Genomic DNA, 23501 nt, shown 5'->3' with positions numbered 1-23501 from the left:
GGGAGAGGGAGAGGGAGAGGGAGAGGGAGAGGGAGAGGGAGAGATAACTGTCTGCTTTCCAGTTATAGAGAACCGTTTTTATAAAATATACAGGTAATGACTACTAGTACTTTTAAAAGCTCACAGAAATAGCTACTAGAATATTTGGATACCTATACTTCTTAAGTTGTGGATAAATGTTCTCTATAAGCAAATGTTATTTCAAAGAGCACACACAAATGAGACACCCAGAGCACTTCTATTTACATGCAATATATATCTGAATGGAGTCTCAGGGTGTGGTGAAAGACAAGCAAGGCTTTCTTTCCCTGGACAACCAACCTAGCAGCCTGAGCTAAGAGGCTCAACTCTGCTGAGGACCACACCATCAGCCTTTTAGTGTCAGCTTCTTTAAACTCAAGCCTAACATTTTCCTGCTTTCAATCCAGTCACTGATTTTGAAAACTTTATATTTGTGTCTTTGGTGTTGCGGCATTACCTGTTTTTGCTAGTGTGGCTCCCAGGGGTTGGGATGTGCATATTAGACAACACCCTGCTTGAGCTCCTCTTCTCCTTGCCCCACCCCCACCTTTTCCATCTACAAGTGACTAATCTTCCTGTTGTAGTCTGTCAGTTCTTCTCCTGGTACTTTTCTGTGTTGTATAACATTTACTTTTGCCAGTTGTTTTTGGAACTCCTGTCTCTGTGGGACTAGCCTTCCATTTTCCACAGTTTGAAACTGTCATTACTTATGACTTAGTGAACTTTGTCATGAATTTATGTGCTATTCATATGAAAATATTTCCTCCAGGTAAAACTACAATTAGTATTTGAAGGATATAAATATCTATTTGTAGATCTTTAACTTTAAATTCAGCCAATCCTTGGTGTTACCAGAGACTACACCTAGCTTTCTATGTTTTCCCTCTTTTAAAATGTCCAGAAAAGGTAACCCAGCCAAGGATACAAATACCATTTGATTTAAAATATCTCTTCCTGATATCTCTCTGTAGTATCATAAACATATCTACATACGATTAAAAAAAATCAATGTGATGCTTCTATATTGTCTATGTTCCTATTGCAAAATATATTTTATGCCAAGAGATTATCTTTCATTTTAACCTCAGCTGGATTATAGTACCTAACCATAAGTAAAGGAACTATTTCTGGACGATAGAAGACATCAAAAATGCTATCACTGCTTAATACATGCTAAAATCGACAGAACTTCCCCAGGGCTGCTGAGACAGCTGGGCTGGAGGAAGTGCTTGTTGAACAAGCCTAGTGCCAGAATTTGCCGTTGTCTAGTCTACTGAACATTGGGGAAGAGAGCTGACCCTACAAACTAGCTCTCTAGTAGGCACAAGATCACCTGGGTATAATCAACCACAAATGAATCACCTAAAACAGTAACAATAAATGAAGTTCTTAGGCAACTACATTTCTACTACATTTCTAACAAAACAGAATCATAAATGCTAATCCCAGATTTCCATAGCACACTACGTGTTTACTATCCAACAATTACCTTAAGAACCCCAGACTTCTCTTTATATGTACAAAACACACATTATAAGAGGTAACAAAACCACTACCATTTCTTCATTATTTCCTAAGGCTAGAAGCCAGCTGAAGCTCAGATAGCACTACATGGAAGCCTTATAGGCACTTCCCATTTGCATTAGTCTGAGGGGGGTTTCCAGTACTCTTGACTCTAATTTTACTTCTTCAAAATTATTAGTTTAAATGAAACTTCCTTTACTGTAACATGTTAGGTCCCAAATAGTCATTTCTGTTTCTCTGGGTCAGTGGGAGTTACTCACCAACCCCCAATCCTCTGACTGTCATGATATTAAATAATAAAGTCAAGGAATTTGAAGTCAGCTAAAAATACTGATTTTAATACATGAAACCAAATATTAGAATAAGGAAAACCAGATTTACATATGGACTTTTTTTCATTTGTCTTATGTTTTTCATTTGCATCATAAACACAAAACAAACCCAAATGGGAAAAAAAAGAGAGAGAGAGAGAGTCAAATCCTAAGGAACAGATCTGTGCTAAACAGAAACAAAGTGTCAGAGGACTCCTGATATCATGGAAATGTAATGTCACCAAAATATATTATCATAAAAAAGATCAGGAGAAGCAATTCAAAGATTTTTCCCAAAAGAAAAGTCTTGAAATGTATTAGAATAATTTGATGGAGCCTAGACTCCAGCTGGCTAGCATAAGCTGCAAGCCTGACCCTCCAGCTCTGGGTTCTGCAATGCCTGGGATGCCAGGCGTGAGCACTTCTGCTGCTTCATCTCAGGCTCCAGGTCTGTGGTCCAGGCCTGTGGTTAGCAAGATAGCCCATTACCCACTAAGAAGCATCATAACCTAGAATAAGATACGTGTAAATTTGTTTAGATCTTGTATTAGAAGATATTTGATTTAAATGTTGATAAAACTCATGCATATCCCCAGTATAATACAAATTACATTGCATAGTGTCTTATAAAACTGAAGAAGAGCACTTGTTTAGAAATTTTCTAGTAGTAACGTAGGAGGAACTGCATAATCAAAAGTTAAACCTTCGTAATCCTTAAAAAATATCGTGATTCTACAACATGATCAACAATGAAGTAAAAACACTGGGTCCAACCAACCCTTGGTCTTGTCCCAAGAGTCAAGAAGAAATGACAGATTTCAGTATCCTTAGTGGGGATAATTGAAGTTATACCTTTTGCTATGATGAAATAACAAGTATACAGGACCTTGTAAGAAGGATTATCTCACAAAACCAAATGGCATTGGAAGTAAACTCAACTTTGGATTCATTTTCTAGTATGCAAAAAGCAAAGAAAATAGAAACGCTATATAGAAGCAGTTAGTTGAATTTATAATTTTAGACATTTTATAGGACAGAGGCAAAGGACATTAGGGGAAAACAGGAAGCAAGAATTGTTATTACTGGATACAGCATCCAAATGGAATATAAAATGTTTGTTAGAGGCTGACCTGTGTAAATCACACACACACACACACACACACACACACACACACACACATACACACACACACTTTAACGGAATATGATACTAAAGAACACCATCAGTGATCAGAAAGCTAAAGTGAAAGTGAGACTGGCATGTTCCCCGTTTGGCGTACGGTAAATCTGTTGCTGACTTGTGAGTCTGGTTTTCAGAAGCCCACACTGACCTACCAGAATCCACTGCTTACCTGGACGCTGAGAGCAAATGGGATTCGTTACTCTGATACACTTAGCACACGTACATGAAAGGTGCTTCTGGAGTCACTGATTGTCTATTACATGCTACATTTTTTTAAAAGTCCCAATTGTATTACCCAAAATATTTTATGAGGTCAATTTAATTATTGATTTATACTCCTAATGCTTATAAATGGTAAGGGAAAGGTCATGTTTTCAGTATTCTGCATTAGGGAGAAAAACTCACAAATTTGATTAAAGAGAAAAATCAATCCATAATATTGCTGTCTAGCTTGTAAAATAATTCAGACAATCTCATTAGTCAAATCAATGTATTTTTCAGTCCAATAGTACAGAGAACAGAATATACATATATGATGTTTGTCATTGTGCTACTCCAACTTACTTAAATATGTTCAATTAAAATATTATTAGCATTTTATGTTCATGACTGTTTTCATAGCTTGGACACTGTCTTCCAAATCATTATTTCTTCAATATATAATATATGACCTACCTGTTGTGATGGGATTAACTGGTTATTTTAATCATACAAATGGAGGAAAGATTGGGTGTGAGGTGAGAGTTAACTTATTTTGATAATGTTGTATACTCTACCCAGCTTGACATCCAACACAACTCAAATGGTATCTATTTGCAGCCTATCCTGTGCTAGTCACTTGGGTAGGATATTTTACAGGTGACTATGGCATATCCTTTGCTTTTATACGTTTCCAGACAGGACTGAGTTAAAAACCTCACAGAGATAGTTAGTGGAAGAACAGAAAGTTTTGCCGTGTCTTTCTTTTGCTGAATTTTATACAGTAAAATAACACAATAAAAATATCACTCCACTTTTAAATTACTGATATTGTTTTCAGGGCTGACCATTCGGTATTACATAACCAATTGGCACCTTCTCCTCTGGAGTAGATTATTTCTTCTGTTCTAAGCAGACCTGAGTGTATATACACACAAGTAACAGGTACTATTATACAGACTACTTATGTCATGTTTATGTATTTAGGAACACACTTATACACAAAGACACATTAATGTCAGTAAAAGAAAAGGAGGCCATGAGTTTACACAGGGAGTGAGACACATAAGCAGGTCTGGAGATAGGAAGAAGAGGGGGCAGCTATATGACTATATTTCAAAAATAATATTTTAAAATGTTTAAAATATTTCTAGAGTGTACCAATAGTACCTGGATTTTCAAAAATGTAAATGAAGAAACTGCAGATTAAGGACTAAGAGGGCCTCTTAGGAAGAAAATGATAGGTCCAGATTTTTAAAGGAAAGAACAAAAATCCTCAAGAATTTAAAACTAGATTTGACTAAATTTTCTGTTAGAGTTAATATGCTACCTTGCCAAAACACAAAACTGCAGTCACAATATATAATATCTCACAGCCTGATGAAGAGTGGCATTCCAAGATCCACCACTGCCTCTTGGCCTTTTATTTTCCAACTTTCAAGATTAGAAAAAAAAAAGACTGGCTCCGTAATTAGCAACAACCGAAATGGATGTAGTCTGAAGGCCTAGTCCACACTCATCTCCTTTGAGCACCAAGAGAACAAAGGTTCATTGATCTGAGGTAGACAACTGCTGCACAGCAAGGAGAGATGGCTTACAAAGCTGTATGTTCATAGGATTTCAATAAGATTTATCTCCTCTGATCATATACACAGTAAGAAAGCAGGAAGCATGAACAACCAAGGAACAGCAAGACTTATTCTCAGGGAGATAAAAACTGTGAGGGGCCTTGACAAGAGGCAGGAAGTGCCCAGCATATCACAGTGTTCTGGTGAGGATTGCAGTATAGCCAGCTACATAAATAATTATTCCACTCTAACCCTTAATAAGCCTCAAGTGCTAAATTTTTAATCCATCTTGATGATCCCTTTTCAAAGTGGATAACTGTAGATACTCCAGAGTCAGATGCTTGAGTGCAGAAGTGCTGGCACTAGCACTCATCTAGAGGGTTTTTCTCTCTAGAAACTCTCATGACATACACAGCATGACTTCTAGCATCACACCTCTCTAAAGGGCTCCAAGCAGGTTAAGAATAGGAGCCAGTAAGCACCTAGCAGAGTCTATGTCTTTGGGTTCTTCCTTCAACTTCAAATTTAAAAAGAAAAATAGAAACTATAAAATATCTGGACTTAGAAGATAAAACATTTTTATATTATTATAATATGGAGAATTTTATGCATAGCATAGATATGTGAAACTCTGTAAAGAATGATATCCCCTTTTTTAGTGTTATTTATTCTGTATTGAAGGCAACAGTGATATAACTGTGGTCTGGATTCTAGATGTTAATCATATAACAAAACTATGAAAGGTGTTCACATTATTCTCAACATAGTGTTCGTATGTTGTGAAAGTGAACCCTAATAATGTGACCATTTCTCCATGCACAGCTGCCAGAGGCTAAACATTGTGCTGTATGAAAGCCCCACAGTTCCTCCAACACACATTCAGGAGTGGGTGCTAATATTTTTACCCAAATAACTGAATCATGCCACTGCAATGAGCAATATATCACTCTACAGAGACATGGGGTGTACAGGCAGCCAAAGAGGTAGGACCCAACAAGAGCCAATTGCAAGATAACATAAACAATAGCATGCACACACACACACACAAAAAAAGGGGCCTGGTCCAGAAATTCACTCACAGAATAAAAAGGATCCTCTACTCTGCCAGAATGAGTCAGAGGTGCATGAAACCTTGTAGAGAACTATATATGTAAGCTATGGGTGAAACCTCTTCCACAACAGCAGCTATGCTCCTTAGAGGAGAGGCTGACAACTGCAGAACAATGATTTCCCTAAAACTGAATTTAAAATCATTTTTGATCAGCTAAAAATTATTGGCCATAATTAGGAAAAAATATTGCTTTCAATTCAATGAATATCAAGGATATTCCAGGAACCACATATACAGGGTTATCAAGACAAGTCTGGTAAACTTCAAGGCCTTTAGAGCTTATGAGGAAAAATAGGCAGATTGACAATAAAATTCAACAAAATATAGCCTACTCTATAATACATAATATCTAAGGAATGTGTATGAAAGAAATACCCACACTATGAAGGATTCTCAATTGGTAGCTGTCACAATGTCGGGGCTTTTAGGAGTAGGTTATTCAAGCAGGTTACAGTTTGATAAAATCAAAATGGCATTCTTTAAGAATCCACTGATCATGTAGAATTCAACATTCTAGATATCACAGCTGATATTAAAAACTTATAATGTGCACATGTATAGATAATGATAGATACATAGATGAATAGACAGATAAATAGATATGTATGTATCTATATGTATGCATACATTTGTTTGGAGAATTTGTTGTTGGAGACAAAAACAGGGTATGGATTTTGACACTACCAACACACAAGGCATCAGATTATTTAAAAAATTCTCAGCTAGAATGGGCCTAAGAGTGAATTGGAGCTGTAAGTACTGATGATGCTATTCTCATAAAATGAAGACAGTATCATCAGGTTTTTTTATTTGACTTGGCAAGTACCTGTGTTTCGAGGTCCTGGTGACCTTGACAACTTTATGAACATAATTAAGCTTGTCCCTTTCCACTCCTTGTTATGGTAATATATAAAGTGGGTGTGGCACATGGCCTCATTCCTTAAGCTTCTTCTAATTAATACTTGCAGCAATCTGTGGTTCACTTGAGTTTAATGCTGAAAGTGGCAAAGGAAAAACTCATCTCTAGGCACTAAGAAAAACCATTAAAAATCCCACGAATAATCTAAGTACAAAGAATATCAAACCTTAAACATAAAGCAAAAACGCTTAGATTCTTCTCTACCTCCAAGGTTTTCAATCTTAAGGTGTTTTGTTTTTGTTTTACTTCACATTAATTATTTGAACATCTGACTACTCAATGAGTTCTTTCTATTAGTTACTCTGATAAGGGCTTCATGCAGCCAGTGAAATCTACTTTTCCTTCCACATTACTCCAAAATGTTACTAGTATCTTCTCTCGTAATATAAAAATAGGGTAGGCTATATAAGACATTTTACATCCTGACCCAATACAGAAAAGCACAATAATTACAAAAAGCTAACAAGCCTTTATAATTTGACAGCTCACTGCAATCTGTGTATTTTCTGAGTCTGTATTGATTTAGTGCTATTCCTCAAATTGGCTTAACAGTGGGTCACAGCTTAGAACTGAGATTGCAGCTCTTCCTTTCACAGACCTAAGCAGTAATGATCAACCTGGGGTCTAAATCCATCAAGCTCACGCAAAGCACTAGTGTAGGTGAACAGCCTCTGCTGGACAATGCATCTTTCAAACTACTGAGAACAAGATCTCTAAACCCATAAGCAAATGGCGTTCCATCGATCAAGACCTATTTTAATTCAAATGCAGTATTGAACCAGACGGTGGAAGAGATTTACAATAACTCTGTACAGCTAAAACACGTTATCTTTCTGCTTATGCTGATATGGGTTTATTTATGTTACTAGAAAGTAACACACACTTCATGAAGTAAAATCTCCATAGTTCCAACATGACGACCCAAATAACACTGGCAAGGAATGGTATTACAGAGTTACCTGCTGGGTTCCATGACCTACTCATCAACTTTAAATGCATTAAACAGGGTGCTTTCGGGAAAGTTTTCAAGATAAATACATTTTACTGTTAATACTGAGCTCAAAGTGCATGTAGTTCCATACTTGCCTTTTAACCACAATGCTAATCTGCTGATCTCTGGAATAGTTACTAAGAGAAGCACTTTTTCAACTCATTATAAACATGGCTTCCTTGGAAGGTGACTTTCCAAGGCATCTATTAGTTGTCTGGTGCACAGCATCTCTCCTAGTCTCTCTACCTTTAAGACACCCTATCACAAGTCTACTGCTAAAATCCCAATGAGAGCGACTGAGGTAAATATTTAATACGCATTCCAAAATTTGGTCACTTTTTAAAAATTTATACAGTTGTCAAACAAGTCAGGGACAGCAAAAGGCTGTGGGGTCAGAATGCCCTGGCACGTGTTACTATTAGGCAAGTGTTCTGCTTCAGTTCAACCAAAGCAAATTAATTTCAAAAACATCAAAGAAAACTGGGACCATAATGTCACTTAGGATTAACAAAGCATGCCTTTATTCAGAGAGAGCAAACAAGAGAGGGAGTGTAAGCATAACCATATGCACATTTACTACTGATGTTATCTAGAGAAACTTGGCTTCTGAAAATGGTTCTTTAACACTGGCTTGCCTCATACCTTGGAGCTGAAGGGTTGAAAAAACTTTTCCATGAATTGGAGCCAAGTGAGTTGTTAGAATAAAAAATAGCGTTCATTAGCAGACAAGAGTGACCATAGTTAGTGGCAGTCTAAGGTAGCTTTCATGTGTGTGTGTGTGTGTGTGTGTGTGTGTGTGTGTGTGTGTGTGTGTACAGAGGTGGGGTGAGAATTATCTAACGTTTGGGAGCTATGGAGGGGGCTCTGTCGAGGGGAATAGGTATCTATGTGTCTATATTTCAGGTGCACTCAGTAGACATAGATGAGCAATGTGGGATATGTCTGCTAGATGTGGAAACCAAATCAGAAAGTTCTAGGTTCAGTGACAGACCATCCCTCAGCAAATAAACTGGAGAGCACCTGAGTGACACATCAGATATAAAACTGGCCTCCATTTGTGTGGGTTTGCACAATGTGCATGTGCACCTACACACACAGCAGACAGACACATGCAAAAAAAGAAAAAGAAGTTGGGAAAATCAGTTTACGAATATCAAAGAAGATAAGTAAATATTAGCCCTATCTGTTCCATTTTATAAAAAATTATGAAACAGGAAACAATCCAGTAAGTAAATAAACTATCTCATCTAATCCCCAACTTAATCCTTAGCTTATTTTTCTATTTCTACTACACCCCAAATATCAACACATTGTGCAGCTCAGTTTCCTTCCTGTTATAGATCCTATAATACAGTTTTACCATGAAACCACTCTGAAAGACAAGTGAGATTTTCTCAAGATAAAACTAAGCATTTTGTGGTGCTTAAACCATTAATTTTTATAAGAAAATGGAAGTGAAATTTCAAATCTTAGGCATCTGCTAACTCACTACAAAGCGATTACAGAATTCCTGGCTGGTCTGATTCTGCCACTTCAAGCAACTCCTAGAGATCTGAAAATAAATTTTATTTTCCTGCCCTCAGAGGTATCTGCTTTTTTCCCTAATAGTCTCTCTACGTAGTAAATACCCCCAAATAGCCTATTCAATTAGAAGTCTACAAGCAAATCCACTGAACACATACCTGAACCTCCTTTAACATCAAATCATAAACCTAACTCATTGGCACACACATAATCAATACGCAACACTCCAGCATGGGCAATAACCAATAACTAAGAAGGCAGCACATACGTCATACTTAGGATGTCACTGAAACTTTTACATATAAGGCTGTTCCCTTGCTCACAAAAAAGAAAAGTAAAAGCATTTATTCTTCTCTTACCCAAGTCACATCTTACGCTTATGAATTAGGTTAATACCTTGGATACCTTGGGTTATATTAATACCTAACACCACTGCCCTGTTAATTACAAGTACAAGAGAAAAAATGAGGTTGGAACAATCATAATAGTTGGATATTACTTTTAAACCATAAAGGAAGGAGTGTAGATGGATCTAAGGTTTATACTCTATGCTATCAGAAACCCTTTGGAATCTGATGAAACCCCAACTGAATCTATAGTTTGAGATATACACATTAAAAAGATCAAAGGAAGAAGATAATAAAATACAAAAAGGAAGATTTGAAGTTGATGCTGTTTGTGCAGGAACTTTGTTGAATAAATATATATCTTACATTAACAATTGTGGATTATAGGGAGATGACTTAGTGGTTAAGAGTCCACCCCATTGTTTTAAAGGACCCAATTAGTGCTTCTAGCACCTAGACTACAAGGCTCATGGTCATCTGAAACTCCATCTCCAGAGATCTAATACCTCTGGTCTCTATGAACACCTATATTCACACATGTATATACACAAATGCATAAACACACACACACACACACATATAATTAAAAATGAAATCTTTCAAACACATGAGTCTTTTAGGATGAAATTCACATACTGCATTTGAAATGTAAAATATTAATTATTTATTGTAGAACAGCACAGAACTAAAGAGGCATTTGTATTAAATAGGATTAAAGTCAGAACAGATGACTATAACTATTTTCCATTCATAGATAACTACGTTTATTAAATGAATTTTAGGAACGGATGAAATTTATTGTGCTAATACTGACTCGTTAGCATGAAGTTGTGCACATGCTCAGTTTGGGGGTTGTCTCCTGTTAAGGAAGGGTAGGTAAATAAGCTACTGTGTAACAGTGCACAGTTAGACCTATGTCATAGAGAATGGTTTAGATTTCACAATGGAACAATGCACAGTAACCTACTGACAGTGTAATATGCAAAACAGTCACATTTATTCTAACCTAAGGCAAGGCTCCTCATACAAAGGGAAGTCATAATGTAGACTGACTACCAACATTCAGACCAAAACAATATGAATGCCTCTTGTGTAGAGTATATCCATACATTTAGTGATGCATGTAATATATTTTATTGAACCCTCTTACCAAGCATCAGATTCATGTTATAAATGAGAAAAAAAAATTGCATGAGACAATCAAGAGTCTGAAGTCACAGGAACTCCTCTGCAATAAAAGCCCTGGCTGGATCTATTTACAAGGCCTTGTCTGTGCCATAGAAAATAGGTTTGTTGTTTGTTTTGTTTCTAACTTACATAAGGCCTAGCATATGGCTTTGTGTGATCATTATGAAGATCCAAATTTGACTAGGATTCTAGAGGCAGCTGAAGCGTCTAAGTGTGGACCACTGGTGGCCACTTGCTCATCGCTCTTGGCATCAATATTTATTTGCAATAATAGAGTTTTCAGGAAAAAAAAATCATTCCAAGAAAAACAGAATGAAGTCCAAACTAGACACTCAGAAAACACCAAAGGGAACAAGGCAAGCAAAACTCAATCTACAGCAAATTAATAAAGGAAACAGACAAGCCAGGAAAATTAAATCTAAGGACAAAGAACACTACACCCTTGTCTCTGTAATCTCTGGCGCGGTAGAGAAAAGTCAGTTTGGCATATCAGAATCCACAAACCTATGCAGCTTTCCACTTTAAGCAGAAACATTTCTAAAGGGCTATTTGCTGAAACTGGCTAACAGACATGAGTTGCTGATCCTCTGGGGCAGGGGCTCTTGTCCCACGAGCTCATACTGTGGAAATGAACTGCTCTGAGAAGACTCGTGTGTCATCCTACTGTTCACCAAGAACACTAATACTTGATCAATATCTCCTCAATATGAGGTCAGGTTTATACAGTGTTCATTAAACATCTAAGAAGCATAAGAATTTATTTCATATTCTGAAACCCAAAGTTTTTAGCACAACATACTCTTTATTCCACATCTTGCATAAAAATGGAATCAATTCTTTTATTAATAATCATTTTCATTATGTCTAACTATGGTACAAAAATCTTAAAGAAATATATATATTGTTTTAAAATACTTAATAAAATTATTTATATCACATGAAAATTACTTTGGCATAATTAGTATAGTGAGTAAATATTGATGATATACAAAGAATAAAAAAATAGACCTAGATAATTTCTGAAATATCCTTTTAGAGTCATAAATACATAAATATAACACATGGCAGGAAGATGTTTTGGGAAACAAAGATTTCAGTTATTTCATCTAAGTTCTAACATCATGTTAGAATACATGGAAGATTTAACAAAGGTTTTGAAGTACATATTTTGCTACTAATATTATAATTCCTAGGAAAACTACAAAATAAGCTGACCCTGTAGCCTCATACAAAATGATATCAACAGCTGCATGGGCTTACTTATCAGTGAATAAAAAGAGACATTCCACTTTAACCCAAAGATATAAGGACAGTGATGAACTGAGAGGCCTCCTTATCTAATGCCCTTTTCATATCAGTGCCAGGCTGGAACTCCAGTGTGTCTGTTCTTTAATTTCTAGAAGAAACTGTTTTCTGATTTTCTACCTCCTTTGTTGTCTGCAAGGTGTGAAACTATGCAGATGTAACCTGACCAGAGATTTATACTATATAAGGCTGCAGGCTACAAAGGGCATGTTTCAAATTTTGAATGGGAATACCTTGCTAGCAATTATTCAGGGGTGGTATTGTTAAGAAAACATGTGAAAGAGTTTGTTCTTTTAAAGTACCCTCATCTTAAATTCAGGCAACTGCTGTAACGGAATTGATACTTGTTCAACATTTTCATAGAAAAACTCTTTGGTAATTAAATGCAGGCTGTATGGACAGGGTCATGCTATAAGATTTCTCAGTATTAGTAGTTTATAAACAAGTTTCACAGGAGATAGGCTAAAAGAGTAAGCTGTGAAGGCAGATTGCCTGTGTTAAGCCCCGGGAAGCTGCCTCTCACTGAGCAAGCTTGGAGAAGTAACTTAACTGCTCTGAACTTTCTCAATCTATACAATAGGGAGCTGGTGAACAAATCAGCAGAGGAAACTTCACAATTTCTAAATGTGTTGTCCAAAAGTCAATGTGTCTCAACTTTATGTCACAGAATGACAGACTGTGATGAGGAGCTTAGCTAACTCTCCTGTCATATGAAAGTCAGCAGTGACCATTCCAATAAAAACATGCTGAGTATTTGGCTTCTCCTGTACAGAAAATTTCCAGTGTTTCAAAACAAATTCAGAATAAAATCAAATTTTTATTATTTTTATGATCTTAAAATAGCCACTCATCTATCAACAACCAGAGAGGCCAAACAGTGTGTGTTTTACACTTCCATCAAGATGTCACAAATACCTAGTATAGCAAGTGAACAGCCAAAAGCACAACATGTGCTGCTGCACAGAGGACGTGTGAGAAGCAGATATCTGGGGTTAGACCTGGTGACCATGCAGGTGACAAGGGTGCTAAACTCCACCTTGAGGCCTTTACACAGTGCTGCTCAGTGAACCAGCTGGCTTCTAGGATCTGCTTCTCTCTTCCCCAAGTATGGCATTTGGATTCTGGTCTTCACACTTGTACAGCTAGTGCTGTGACCCACTGAACCCACCCCCCACCCCACCCCAACCCCTCTGGTTCTTAAAATAGATATTTGTTATGAAAATCTCTTCTCTGTCATTATTCATCCTTGGCAGGAATGACAGAACACAGTAGCTACTAAGACCGTTTTGCGTTTACTGTTCTGCCCATTGAAGCCTTTTTATTTGATAGTATATTATTAAGTTAATCTTCAAGCATTGATTTCGAGTTTTACAGGAACTATTTAAATAGATCCCACTGTAAAACTTGGCAATATAAATGATTTTTCGTAAATATGAATGATGATTTACTGCTCATCAGAGGCTAGGCTAAAGGGTTGTTCGGGGGGGGGGGTTGTTTGTTCTAGTTTTGAGATTTAGTGGTGTTTGGAGATTTGCTTATTCTGATTGTTACTTGTAAATATATCTGAGTTCTTTCAAGGACATTTCCTTTTGTTTTTTTAACTGTGCTAAAATTCATGGGAAGCAATATCTAGTAATAAAAGTTCTTCAGAGAAAAAAGCCCAATAAATAAGACCATGACGATAATCTTCTCTCATGGCTAGCCTTAGATTTCATTAGTCATCACATAGCCATGGAGAAACAGGAGATAATGTGGGGATATTGTATTCCGAACACAAATCTTCCTTAATAGGATTCTTCATTTAAAAATTAATTCTTCAAGTATTTCCTTTTGCATGGTTCTTCTTTCTCCATCTTTCTTTGTGGTTGCCTCCCCTTAAGGAGAATAATCTTTTCAGAAACACCATCATCCACCAGGAAGGCATTTGGCTGCTTTTCTCCAATACCTCTTTCTAGTCTAAACTGATGGATATAAGAGCTTACTCGATAGGGACATGCTACTAAACTTGTTTTCAGTCTAAGAACGATTTTGGAATATTATATGAGCAATGATTTCTGAAAGCAAATTATTCTCTGAATGCAGTAACATGGCAAGAATGAATTACAGATGTAATTTATCCATCACAAGCGATCCTAAACACTAATTATGTCCGTATCTGTAGAGAAATTGAAAATGATAGAAAAATTCCCCAGCTTTGCTAACTTAAATTTTCCATGTTTTATTTTCTGTAATTTACTGTCAACTATTAACCGCAGATGCTTCCTGCCTCAAGTATGAACAGCCTGGACCTAGATATCAGCATAAGTCTGTATTGGAGGCAGAGAGATAACTCTAAAAGCATACTGGAGTCCTATGGCCTTTGAAGCAACAAGGTTTGGGAACCTATGGTCAAGCCTCAAACTCATACTTACACAAAATACAACATATGCATCAGCAGATAAACTCAGATAGCAGAAGCATTCTTCTAGCTCTGAACCTGAGACCACAGGTTAAACTGGAGTTTCCCCTCTGAGCCAGGTCATCCAAGACATAGGCCTAAGCCTGGGACTTTCGACTTCTTTCTTCTTTGGTACTCTCTGGTCTGTTCCCATCTGTGGTTTGAGTCAGTAGTTGTGAGGGAGAGTAAAGCTTAACCACTAAAGACATTCCTCTCCCACTTCCTCAAGTTGCTCTCACACTGACCTTCCCGTTACTGTTGAAAGTTCCCTCCTAATCTCCACCTCATCGCTCCTAACACAGCTCCCCTTAGAAACAATCAGCACCATGAGGACAGCATTTCTCACATCTGCTTTGCCAAAGTCCAAGACAGAATACGCTTGCTATCCTCTTTAAACTATTAAATCCTTATACTTTCTCAGCTTCTAAATGGATTTGTTCTTCACATCTGACCCGTTAACTATTACTGCTAAAAAATGGCAAGAAACAATCAAAATAAAATTCTGAGCTTGACACTCTGTATTTCCACCACGTATTTCACCAGTACTACCTTCATGAAGCTCCAACAGTTCATGCAGCCCAGCCCAGGGGGCTTCTTAGAAGGCAATTTGACAATGAAAGCCTTCCTACCTTGGAGGTGATGCCCACAAAATGTGGACACTGCTGTCAACTCTGCTCTTGAAGACCTCTGCAGGAAACAAGCACAACCCAAATCTGGCTTGCAGAGTGTCCCAAGAACTGAAGAAAGGCCACTCCCCTGACACTTCTCCCAGCTAAATTTCTGAAGACCCAAACTGTTTCTTTTTGTGATACCAACCATACTTAAAATCTGAATGGAGCTCACAGTGTATTTGTGGAGTCTTCCTGGTTTAATTCGTAGCCAGGATTTTAAAGCACAGCTCAAGAACCTTATAGTTGTTTGGCTTCTCAGAGTGGGCCTGATGTTTTAACTATGTTCTAAACAATGAAGACATTGGGCCATTTTTCTTCTCACATATTGATATTATTTTTTATGCATGGATATTTTGCCTCCATGCATGTATAAGTACCACATGTATGGCTGGTAACCATGGTTTAGAAAAAGGCACAGAATTCTCTGGAACTGGAGTTACAGCAAGTTATAAAACACTGTATGGGACCTGGAAACTAAGCCTGGCTTCTCTGGAAGGGCAGCCCAGTATTCTTAAGCACTGAGCCACCTCTTCAGCCCCTCTTTCTAGACACGGAGGCAGCTATCTAGCTGACACATTGATTTATTGTCTGAGGTAGTAAACTTAAGCTCATTTTCTTATATGTTAGGACAGACTCAATCTTTGTGTCTAACACCACCACAATCTTCCTGCTACCTTGGATTAGCTTCCTGGTCTACCTGTTAACTCAAAACATAACACAATTATATATATTTACTCTTACTGGCCCTATGCCTTCAATGTGCTGGGAATCATCATTTACACCATGCTCAAGCAATGGTGTATGACTTCTTGGTTGATTCCTCAGCACAGAGATATGTAAATTAGAAAGCAGCATTTGGAATGGTGTGATTGAGTACAGAAACTGAAATTACACTACCAGGCATCAGGTCCATAGCTTACAGTTGAGCAGCGCCTGGTTCCTCTGTACTTCCCTGTCTGTCAAATTTGATACTATTATCAGAGTTGTTGGATAGGCTAAGGTTATCATAAAATGAAAACAATGATCAACATAGAGCAACTTAATAATTATTCAATCACTTTATTCTAAACTAAAGAATTAAAAAATGTATTTGTGAAGGAAGTACAAATAAAAATTAGAGGAACAACAAAATCTGGTGCCATACAAAATGATTTGGGCCCTGTACATCTCTGGGAATCATAAAGAAAGATCAGAGCCAACAACTTCAGAACTGTACAGGTTGTTTAACTATCCTCTAAATCAGGATTAAGGGCAGTTGTCAGGTGAGGTGGAAGGGGAAATGACATTGTGTGGGCAGTCACCTGGATGAGAAAGAAGTATGTGTGACAAGGACCAGGCCCAAACATACCCGGAGGTTAGTCTGCCAGTAAAGGTGTAGTATAGAATGGGTTCTACAGCTTGGAAACTCTCACTAAACTCTCAAAGCACAGACTTGTGTAAAGAAAAAAAAATAAGAAAAAAAAAAAAAAACAAAAAAACCTTTTCTTCTAACAAATCAACCATCAATCAAAATTTAAAATAATCACAAATATTAATACCAGAAAGGAGCTGACAAGTACAAGTGTATTTGGTGATTACCTTACATGAAATGTGTTAGTTACAAAACTCTTCAGTGGGTTAGCATGGTGTAAATGACTGCTGAGTTACACGCTTACTAGAGCTAATCTGTTTAGTGTCACCACTTCAGTGGAACTCACAAAACATAACTGCTCTAACATACAATGCACTGTACAACGAAGTCTTCTCAACCCAGCCTTGCCAGTCACTTTTCCTGGAGTTTCTACACACTAATCTCTATCAGCAGAACAGTCAAAGGTCATCTATTTAGTTACCCATTTCTACTGACTCTCAGAAATTCTGACCTAAGTAATAACATGGAAAATTATTCCCTTATCTAAGAGCACAGAATGTGTGTCTGCTAAAGTTTAAAAGGGTGGAGTAGGGGTAATTTCCTCATTAGACCCTCTTTAGAGAAAATAAAAGGCTTTGTCTAGGTCTGGAGGGAAGCAGAGACACTGCTCAGCATGAAAGGCAATGCACTGGCAATGTGATAAGCTCAAGCCCTCCACTTATCCTTAGCAAAGAGAACAACAGAACAGGCCTCCCAGGCTACCGGCCTGGGTGTCCTTGGGGGCTGAGAAGCATTCTGGATTTGGAAGCTTGTGTGAACCATGTTCAGCAGTACATTTACCCTACGTATCACAGAGACTTAAAGCTACTTAAACTTTAAGTAGTTTTAGATGTCCAACACACAGGTAAACTTTGAACCTGTTTACACTCCACACTGCCTTGGGTTTAGATAGTTTTTCAGTTGACCATGCTAACACAGTGAAGCAAGACTAAATGAGAAAAAGGAGAAATATATTAAAATCTTACAAAAGAATGCAACACAGCATGAATCTATTCCTTAACAGGCTTTATGTCTTGAATTTTGTTTGCCTGACAGTATAAAAACAATCAGTCACTTAAAAGACTGTCTTTTTAAGCCACAACCAAAACCAAACAAACAAAAGCAGAGTTGTGGAATCCAGATGAAATGGATCTATCTACAAAAGAGCCCTGCACCTATAGCTCAGGGAACACTGAAGCAGAGGGGTTAGAAAGATTGTTAAAAGCCAGATCAGGGACTTTGCTATGAGACTGCATCCCCTAGTAATGTCAGGAATTAATATGAGCCCTTAAATATAAGCTGACCATGGACAACAATCACCATGCCATAGTGGACAGAGCAAAGTGGAAATACCAGGAGGCCTGGACCCTACATAAAAAGCCACAGGCACCAGAGTGCTCAGAGTAGGGGAGACTGCCTTCTCTGAGAAAGAGCACACCAACTGGTTATCCAGTTCCAAAATGTCAGACCTTAAAACGTACATATCAATTACATTATACAGACTGAGCTGGTGGCACTTATGTATTTAAGGAAAAGAGAAAAATATTAGTGTGTGTGTGTGTGTGTGTGTGTGAGCATGAGTGTGCATGTGTGTGTGTGTGAGTGGGTGTACAAATGCTCACACACACAGGCACATCCACGTTTGCATGTAACATGTAAGGAAAAACAGAGGCATGGACTTGAAGGAATGCAAGAAGAAGTATATGGGAGCGTTCCAAGGGAGAAAATGAAAGGGAAAATAATATAATATGTTATGATCAAAAAATAAAAGAAAAATTAATAAAAGTCCTTATTTAAGGAAAGTTTAAGTTAAATTTAAGAATATGAACAGCATGTGTCTAAAGCTATTATTAGTACTGCTGAGGCAGCTATAGCTGCTGAGCATTTTGTTAAGGAAATATTGCTGTCAAAATTGATGATTTTGCCTCACAGGCCCAGGAACAACTTCAAAGAGTTGTGAACTTTCTGCTTACTGGATACAACAGGAACATGCAAACCAGCCAGGCTGCTCTACAAGCTGTGTCTCGCGTATAAAAGACTCTGCTGTGTCAACCTGTTGCTAAAGGACACAATCATGTCTGCACAAGTTTCAGAATACAGGAGGAGAACATCCTTCAAAACTTTAGCATCGTATGTGTGTGTGAGATGGCAGCAGGACAAGGCAGCAGATGCTCATCAAAGGTCACTGAAGGTGGGGACACTAAAATTTAGATTATCCAGGACTTGCCAATCATTCTGCAGGCTTATCTGCTAAAACTGCTTTAAACACATGATGAAAGGACCACGATGGTGCCTTTGTAAGAGCAATAATGAGACTAACCATTTCTCTGGGGGAAATAGACTGTGACAATCATGGAAGATATTCTGAAATTAAGTGCCATCACTTCGGGGGCACTTCATCAAGTCAGTCTGGCCATATAATCCTGATGTTAACACCAGAGGTTTATTTCTACTGATGATATAGTGAACACTTATTTTTGAGACTGTAATACATTTGGCGTCACATAAAAATGTACCCCATCTACTACATTCCCACAAACTCAGAACTGTGAAGAGATCATGACAATCAGATGACTGGAACTACCATTTCTGAAACATGGCATCATTTTATTGGCAGCTTGCAGTGTTGGAGTCTTCTCTTTTAATCTTTTTGCCTCCTCTTTTGGAGTACTATTCATAAGCCATAAGAGAAAAAAAAATCTTCTTCAGAACAGAATAAAAAGCACTTGATCAATTGTTCTGAGAAGTGCCTACAGCCCCCAGACCTGTAAGTTATAAGCACTTAAATGGCTAAAATATACTCTTAGACTACAATGAATTTAAACTACAAGTGCAAAACAAAAATTAAGTTAATAAAAGTGCTTAAATGCTATTTAATTTATACCCTTGACCTATTACTTCTCTTTTGTTTTCAGTATTTGCATTTGGAAAGGCCTAACACACACATATATATTCCTACTTATTACAGTCCATTCTTGCAGCACATTTATTATGAACTTGGACTGCTTTATCCTATCTTTCATTTAAAATTACAGTAATGTTACCGGTTTCTTTTAGATAAACAGTTTTCTTCTGTTCAACTTGTGTTCTCTGTGTGTGTGTGTGTGTTGAGAGAGAGACAGAGAGAGAGAGAGAGAGAGAGAGAGAGAGAGGATTTCTCTTCTAACCAGAAGTCAGCTATAAACCTAAGTCACCTGGGAGCGTAGCCAGAGCCTGAACCAGCATGGCTGAAGGGCACAGCCATTTCACAGGGTCCTCTCTGACAGTATTTGGTTTGCTTTCCTAACTTTCTAAAAATAGTAGCTTACACAAGCTACTTCCATCTCACGGCTCAAGAACTCAAAAGAGGCTGGAGCAGAAATAAAAAGTAATGCAGAAAGCACATTTCATTGAAGAAGTCAGGATATCATAAGTTTTTAAAATTCCTTTTATTTACTGAAACAATGGAGATGATCTGTTGGTTGCTAGCTGGCAAGTCTCAGAATGCTCCCAAACTTCAAGCATGAGTCGTCGGGCAGATACTCTAAGTGCTTTAAAATGTGTACTGGATCTATTTTAACCACAAAACTGAACACCATAGGACTACCTAAAAGGCAGAAGTCCAACAAATACTTAACTGCACATAGAAACTCTGCTGACTGATTCTTAACAGTTATTTCACTAACATCTAAGGAGGTATTGTCTGGGTATGAAGTGCTATCGCAAATAAATTTGTGTTGAATTTTTCCTCTACACACACACACAAATGTTTTGCCAAATATTGAAACTAAAAATTCCAGCTTTTCTTAGAAAAAAACAAAAGGATGAAATTTACTGTGATTTGCTGGTATAGTAAATTCATTTCACAAATAATTTTTAAAACTTAGCATAATTCATTTGTTGTTGGGTTTTTTTTCTTGTGGTTTTCTTTGTTTGTTTGTTTTAAAGTCCTTTATGTGGGGGTTGAATCTTGTTAGGGACACTGGGTGTCTATAAGCAGAGGACGATTGCTTTCCTCAAAGGGGAACTGTTCTCTGACCACAAGTGAACGGTAACTAAAAAAATATTTGGAGCTGGAAAAATAGCAACTGAATACTAATGTTTCACAATGTTTCCAAACCCTGTGCCGGCAGGTCTTCTGTAAAGCCATTCAATGTCACTGCCAAATTTAATGTCCTTCATTTCCGAGCTAGGAGTTTACCACCAATTATCTATAGGATTAAAAACTGGATTTACTAGGAATTGGGTCAAAAAGGAGTTACTTATGGACACAGCTGTTTCCCGACAAAAGCAATTAGTCCTTTGTTCCTCCTGTTACGGATCCTTCTCTCATTACACCTGAATTAGTGAGCATTAATTCAGGATTAATGTTCACAAAGGTATCAACACCTTTATATAATAAAGGCATCCCTTAAGGCCAAGCTGAGAGAAAGTAGTAATTTCCCCTTATTCCTCTCAACTAGGACTCTGCCTATATAGCATGCCATCCTTACAGAGGTCTGTGGTTACTAACACATACCTCCCCATATCCTGTTCTGAAAATCAAATCGTAAACATTTGGCAAAAACTTTACCAGAGCGAGCATCACAAAGTGAACTAACTTCCAATAGCTGAAACGGTTAACTTCTAACTCACCCTGACGTGATGTAAGAAAGCACTTGGATTCCTATATGGTTTGGTTTTAAACATACATGCTGGGTCTCTGAGACTTCTTCACAGAATTCCATATGATGGTGACCCATCTTGGAAGAGTCAAAGAATTAGCTGTAGGCATTTAGTATTCAAAATTAATCTGATTAAATCAAGCAGGTTGAAGGCACCCCAGAACACATTTCTAGCCTTGACCTTGTATCAAAACAAAGACATGTGTGCTATCTTTACAAGATCCACTTGAAACCTGATACAGGGCTTACAAGTCCAATGACAGTTTTTTGAATGTCAAAAATTCTAACATAAATAAACCATTTCTTCTTATCACACACACAAGGCTAACTTTAACATTTCTGACAGAACACTATAAGTAACAACTGGCAAGAATCTCACAGAAAATGAATATCTGTATTGCCTCAATATGAAAAGCCCAATGAACAACAGGACACAGGAGTTTGTGCCTATTTACAAAGTCCACATCTAATATAGTATATACTTTGGATAAGATACTAGAGCAAACGAAACAAAACTCTCACTTCTAGTCATGTTTTCCCAAAAAGGACATGGCTTTAGCCATTAAAATCATCTCATTAAAAAAAAAAATAGAGTAAAAATGTTACCTATGATCAGCTGACACAGAATTTGCCATTCATTTATAACAGCTTGACAAAGTTTACCAACAAATAAATACTACATATATTCATTCAATCTTGGCCTTATTATATATGAAAGTCTTGAATGTAAACATTTACCATTGCTGAAAAAAGACTCTGACTTGCTATCACTAAGTCACAACTACATCAACATCTAACAATTCTGCTTTAGGGGAAAAAAAGAAAAGAAAAGAAAGGGAGGGGAGGCATGGAGTTCAGAGTTAAAGGCCTGACAAAGTTATTTATAACAAAGTTTGGCTGTGCTTGATTCTATGAGATCTAGTTGAGAGCCCCAGGCCAACCTCAGGAGCCAGAACATGCTGAGTAACTAAAGTGTTAACAAAACAACCCATAATTCCAAATTTAGAGTACCATGTACCCATACCCCTTAATCAATCATTGCATATCCTTAAAAGGAGGTAACATTTACTCACTTTCAGTGAATCAAAGCAGGCGATTACTCGTCCATTTTCAACTTGGCAGCTTTTCGAAGGATGTGCAAATTTACATTCCGTGTCTGGTCGTGAGCAAGTCCCCCTTTGAAACTCTCTACATACTTCCAGTGTTAGCCATTTTGTGTCCCGAATTGGTGTGACACTAACAGCCATGTTTATATTTTACAGGTAGTTAAATGTTCAATGAAACCAACAAACCCAACCCCTCTCAAAAATAAAAGGAAAAAAAAAAAAAGAAAAAAGAAAAGAAAAAAGAAAAAAAGAAAAAAATCAGCAACCAAAACAAAAGACAAAAACTAAACAAAATAGGAACTGATAAAACTCAGAAGTGTGAGATAACTGGGAAAATGTCCGAAAGGCTGCTTCCCCCGTCCCCGATTTAACGGCACATGGAAAAGTGTGACTTCAATATCAAGGGAAAGACCTCCGCTAGAAATTCACAGCATGAAACTGTTAATTCAAAGAGGTTTTGGTTTTGAGAGAAATACCAGGACTGTAAGTAGATGGGTGTTTAGAGGAGGGCCTGGAATCAGCCTTGTGCTCAGTAACCCCTTCCCAGTGCCAATTTGGAGCCCAAAATGCAAGCATGAAAACGTGGCAGACCCTTTGACACCGAATTTCCAAGCTGCTTTCAGCAAAGTTGTCTGACAGGGAATCTCCTCACAGCTGATTTGCGATGGAGTTTGGTGGTGCAATCGGTATTGATTAGTTTGGCATAGACAGATGCAGCAGTTTAGAGCAAAATCGAGAAAATGATTTTTTTTTTCCTCCTTGATTTCCTGGCAGAAGGTATCTTACTTTTTCAGCAAACTTTTCTTCTAAACTAAAGCAGCCTAGGGCAATGGCAGATACTCAGAGCTTTTCTCCTGATTAGAAGTAGAAATGGGGTGTCTGGGCTAGAGGTGGAGGGCGGATGTGCTGTCGTCAGTCTAGCTGGCAGCAAGCAAGGCAAAAGCAGAGGCTGCTCTAGAAGCGGTTCCAAGCAGCAGAGACGTCAGGAAAGGCACTTCTCAGTACCAACCTGTAGAGAAAAGAGATAGGTTAAGATTTACTAAGTAGCATTCACTGATGTCCTA

The 23501-nt window shown here is 37.6% G+C and overlaps 1 protein-coding gene across 28 annotated transcripts in view; it reads right to left on the bottom strand.

The window, feature by feature from the left end:
- The window catches only part of Mbnl1 (muscleblind like splicing regulator 1), a 164861-nt gene that overhangs the window by 90341 nt on the left and 51019 nt on the right, over window positions 1–23501 (bottom strand). For 20 of the 28 annotated variants that reach the window (XM_029475650.1, XM_029475649.1, XM_021157166.2 and 17 more), the window contains exon 2: window positions 22405–23446. The exons of 7 other annotated variants lie outside the window; for them this stretch is intronic. In XM_029475650.1, the coding sequence (XP_029331510.1) occupies window positions 22405–22578 (174 nt within the window). In that variant the 5' untranslated portion in view covers window positions 22579–23446. The remainder of the gene's footprint in view (window positions 1–22404; window positions 23447–23501) is intronic. One more of the 28 variants, XM_029475664.1, reaches the window with a different exon arrangement.

This window comes from Mus caroli, chromosome 3, assembly GCF_900094665.2.
Source record: "Mus caroli chromosome 3, CAROLI_EIJ_v1.1, whole genome shotgun sequence".
Taxonomy (NCBI): domain Eukaryota; kingdom Metazoa; phylum Chordata; class Mammalia; order Rodentia; family Muridae; genus Mus; species Mus caroli.
This window is presented reverse-complemented; position numbering and strand designations above follow the sequence as displayed.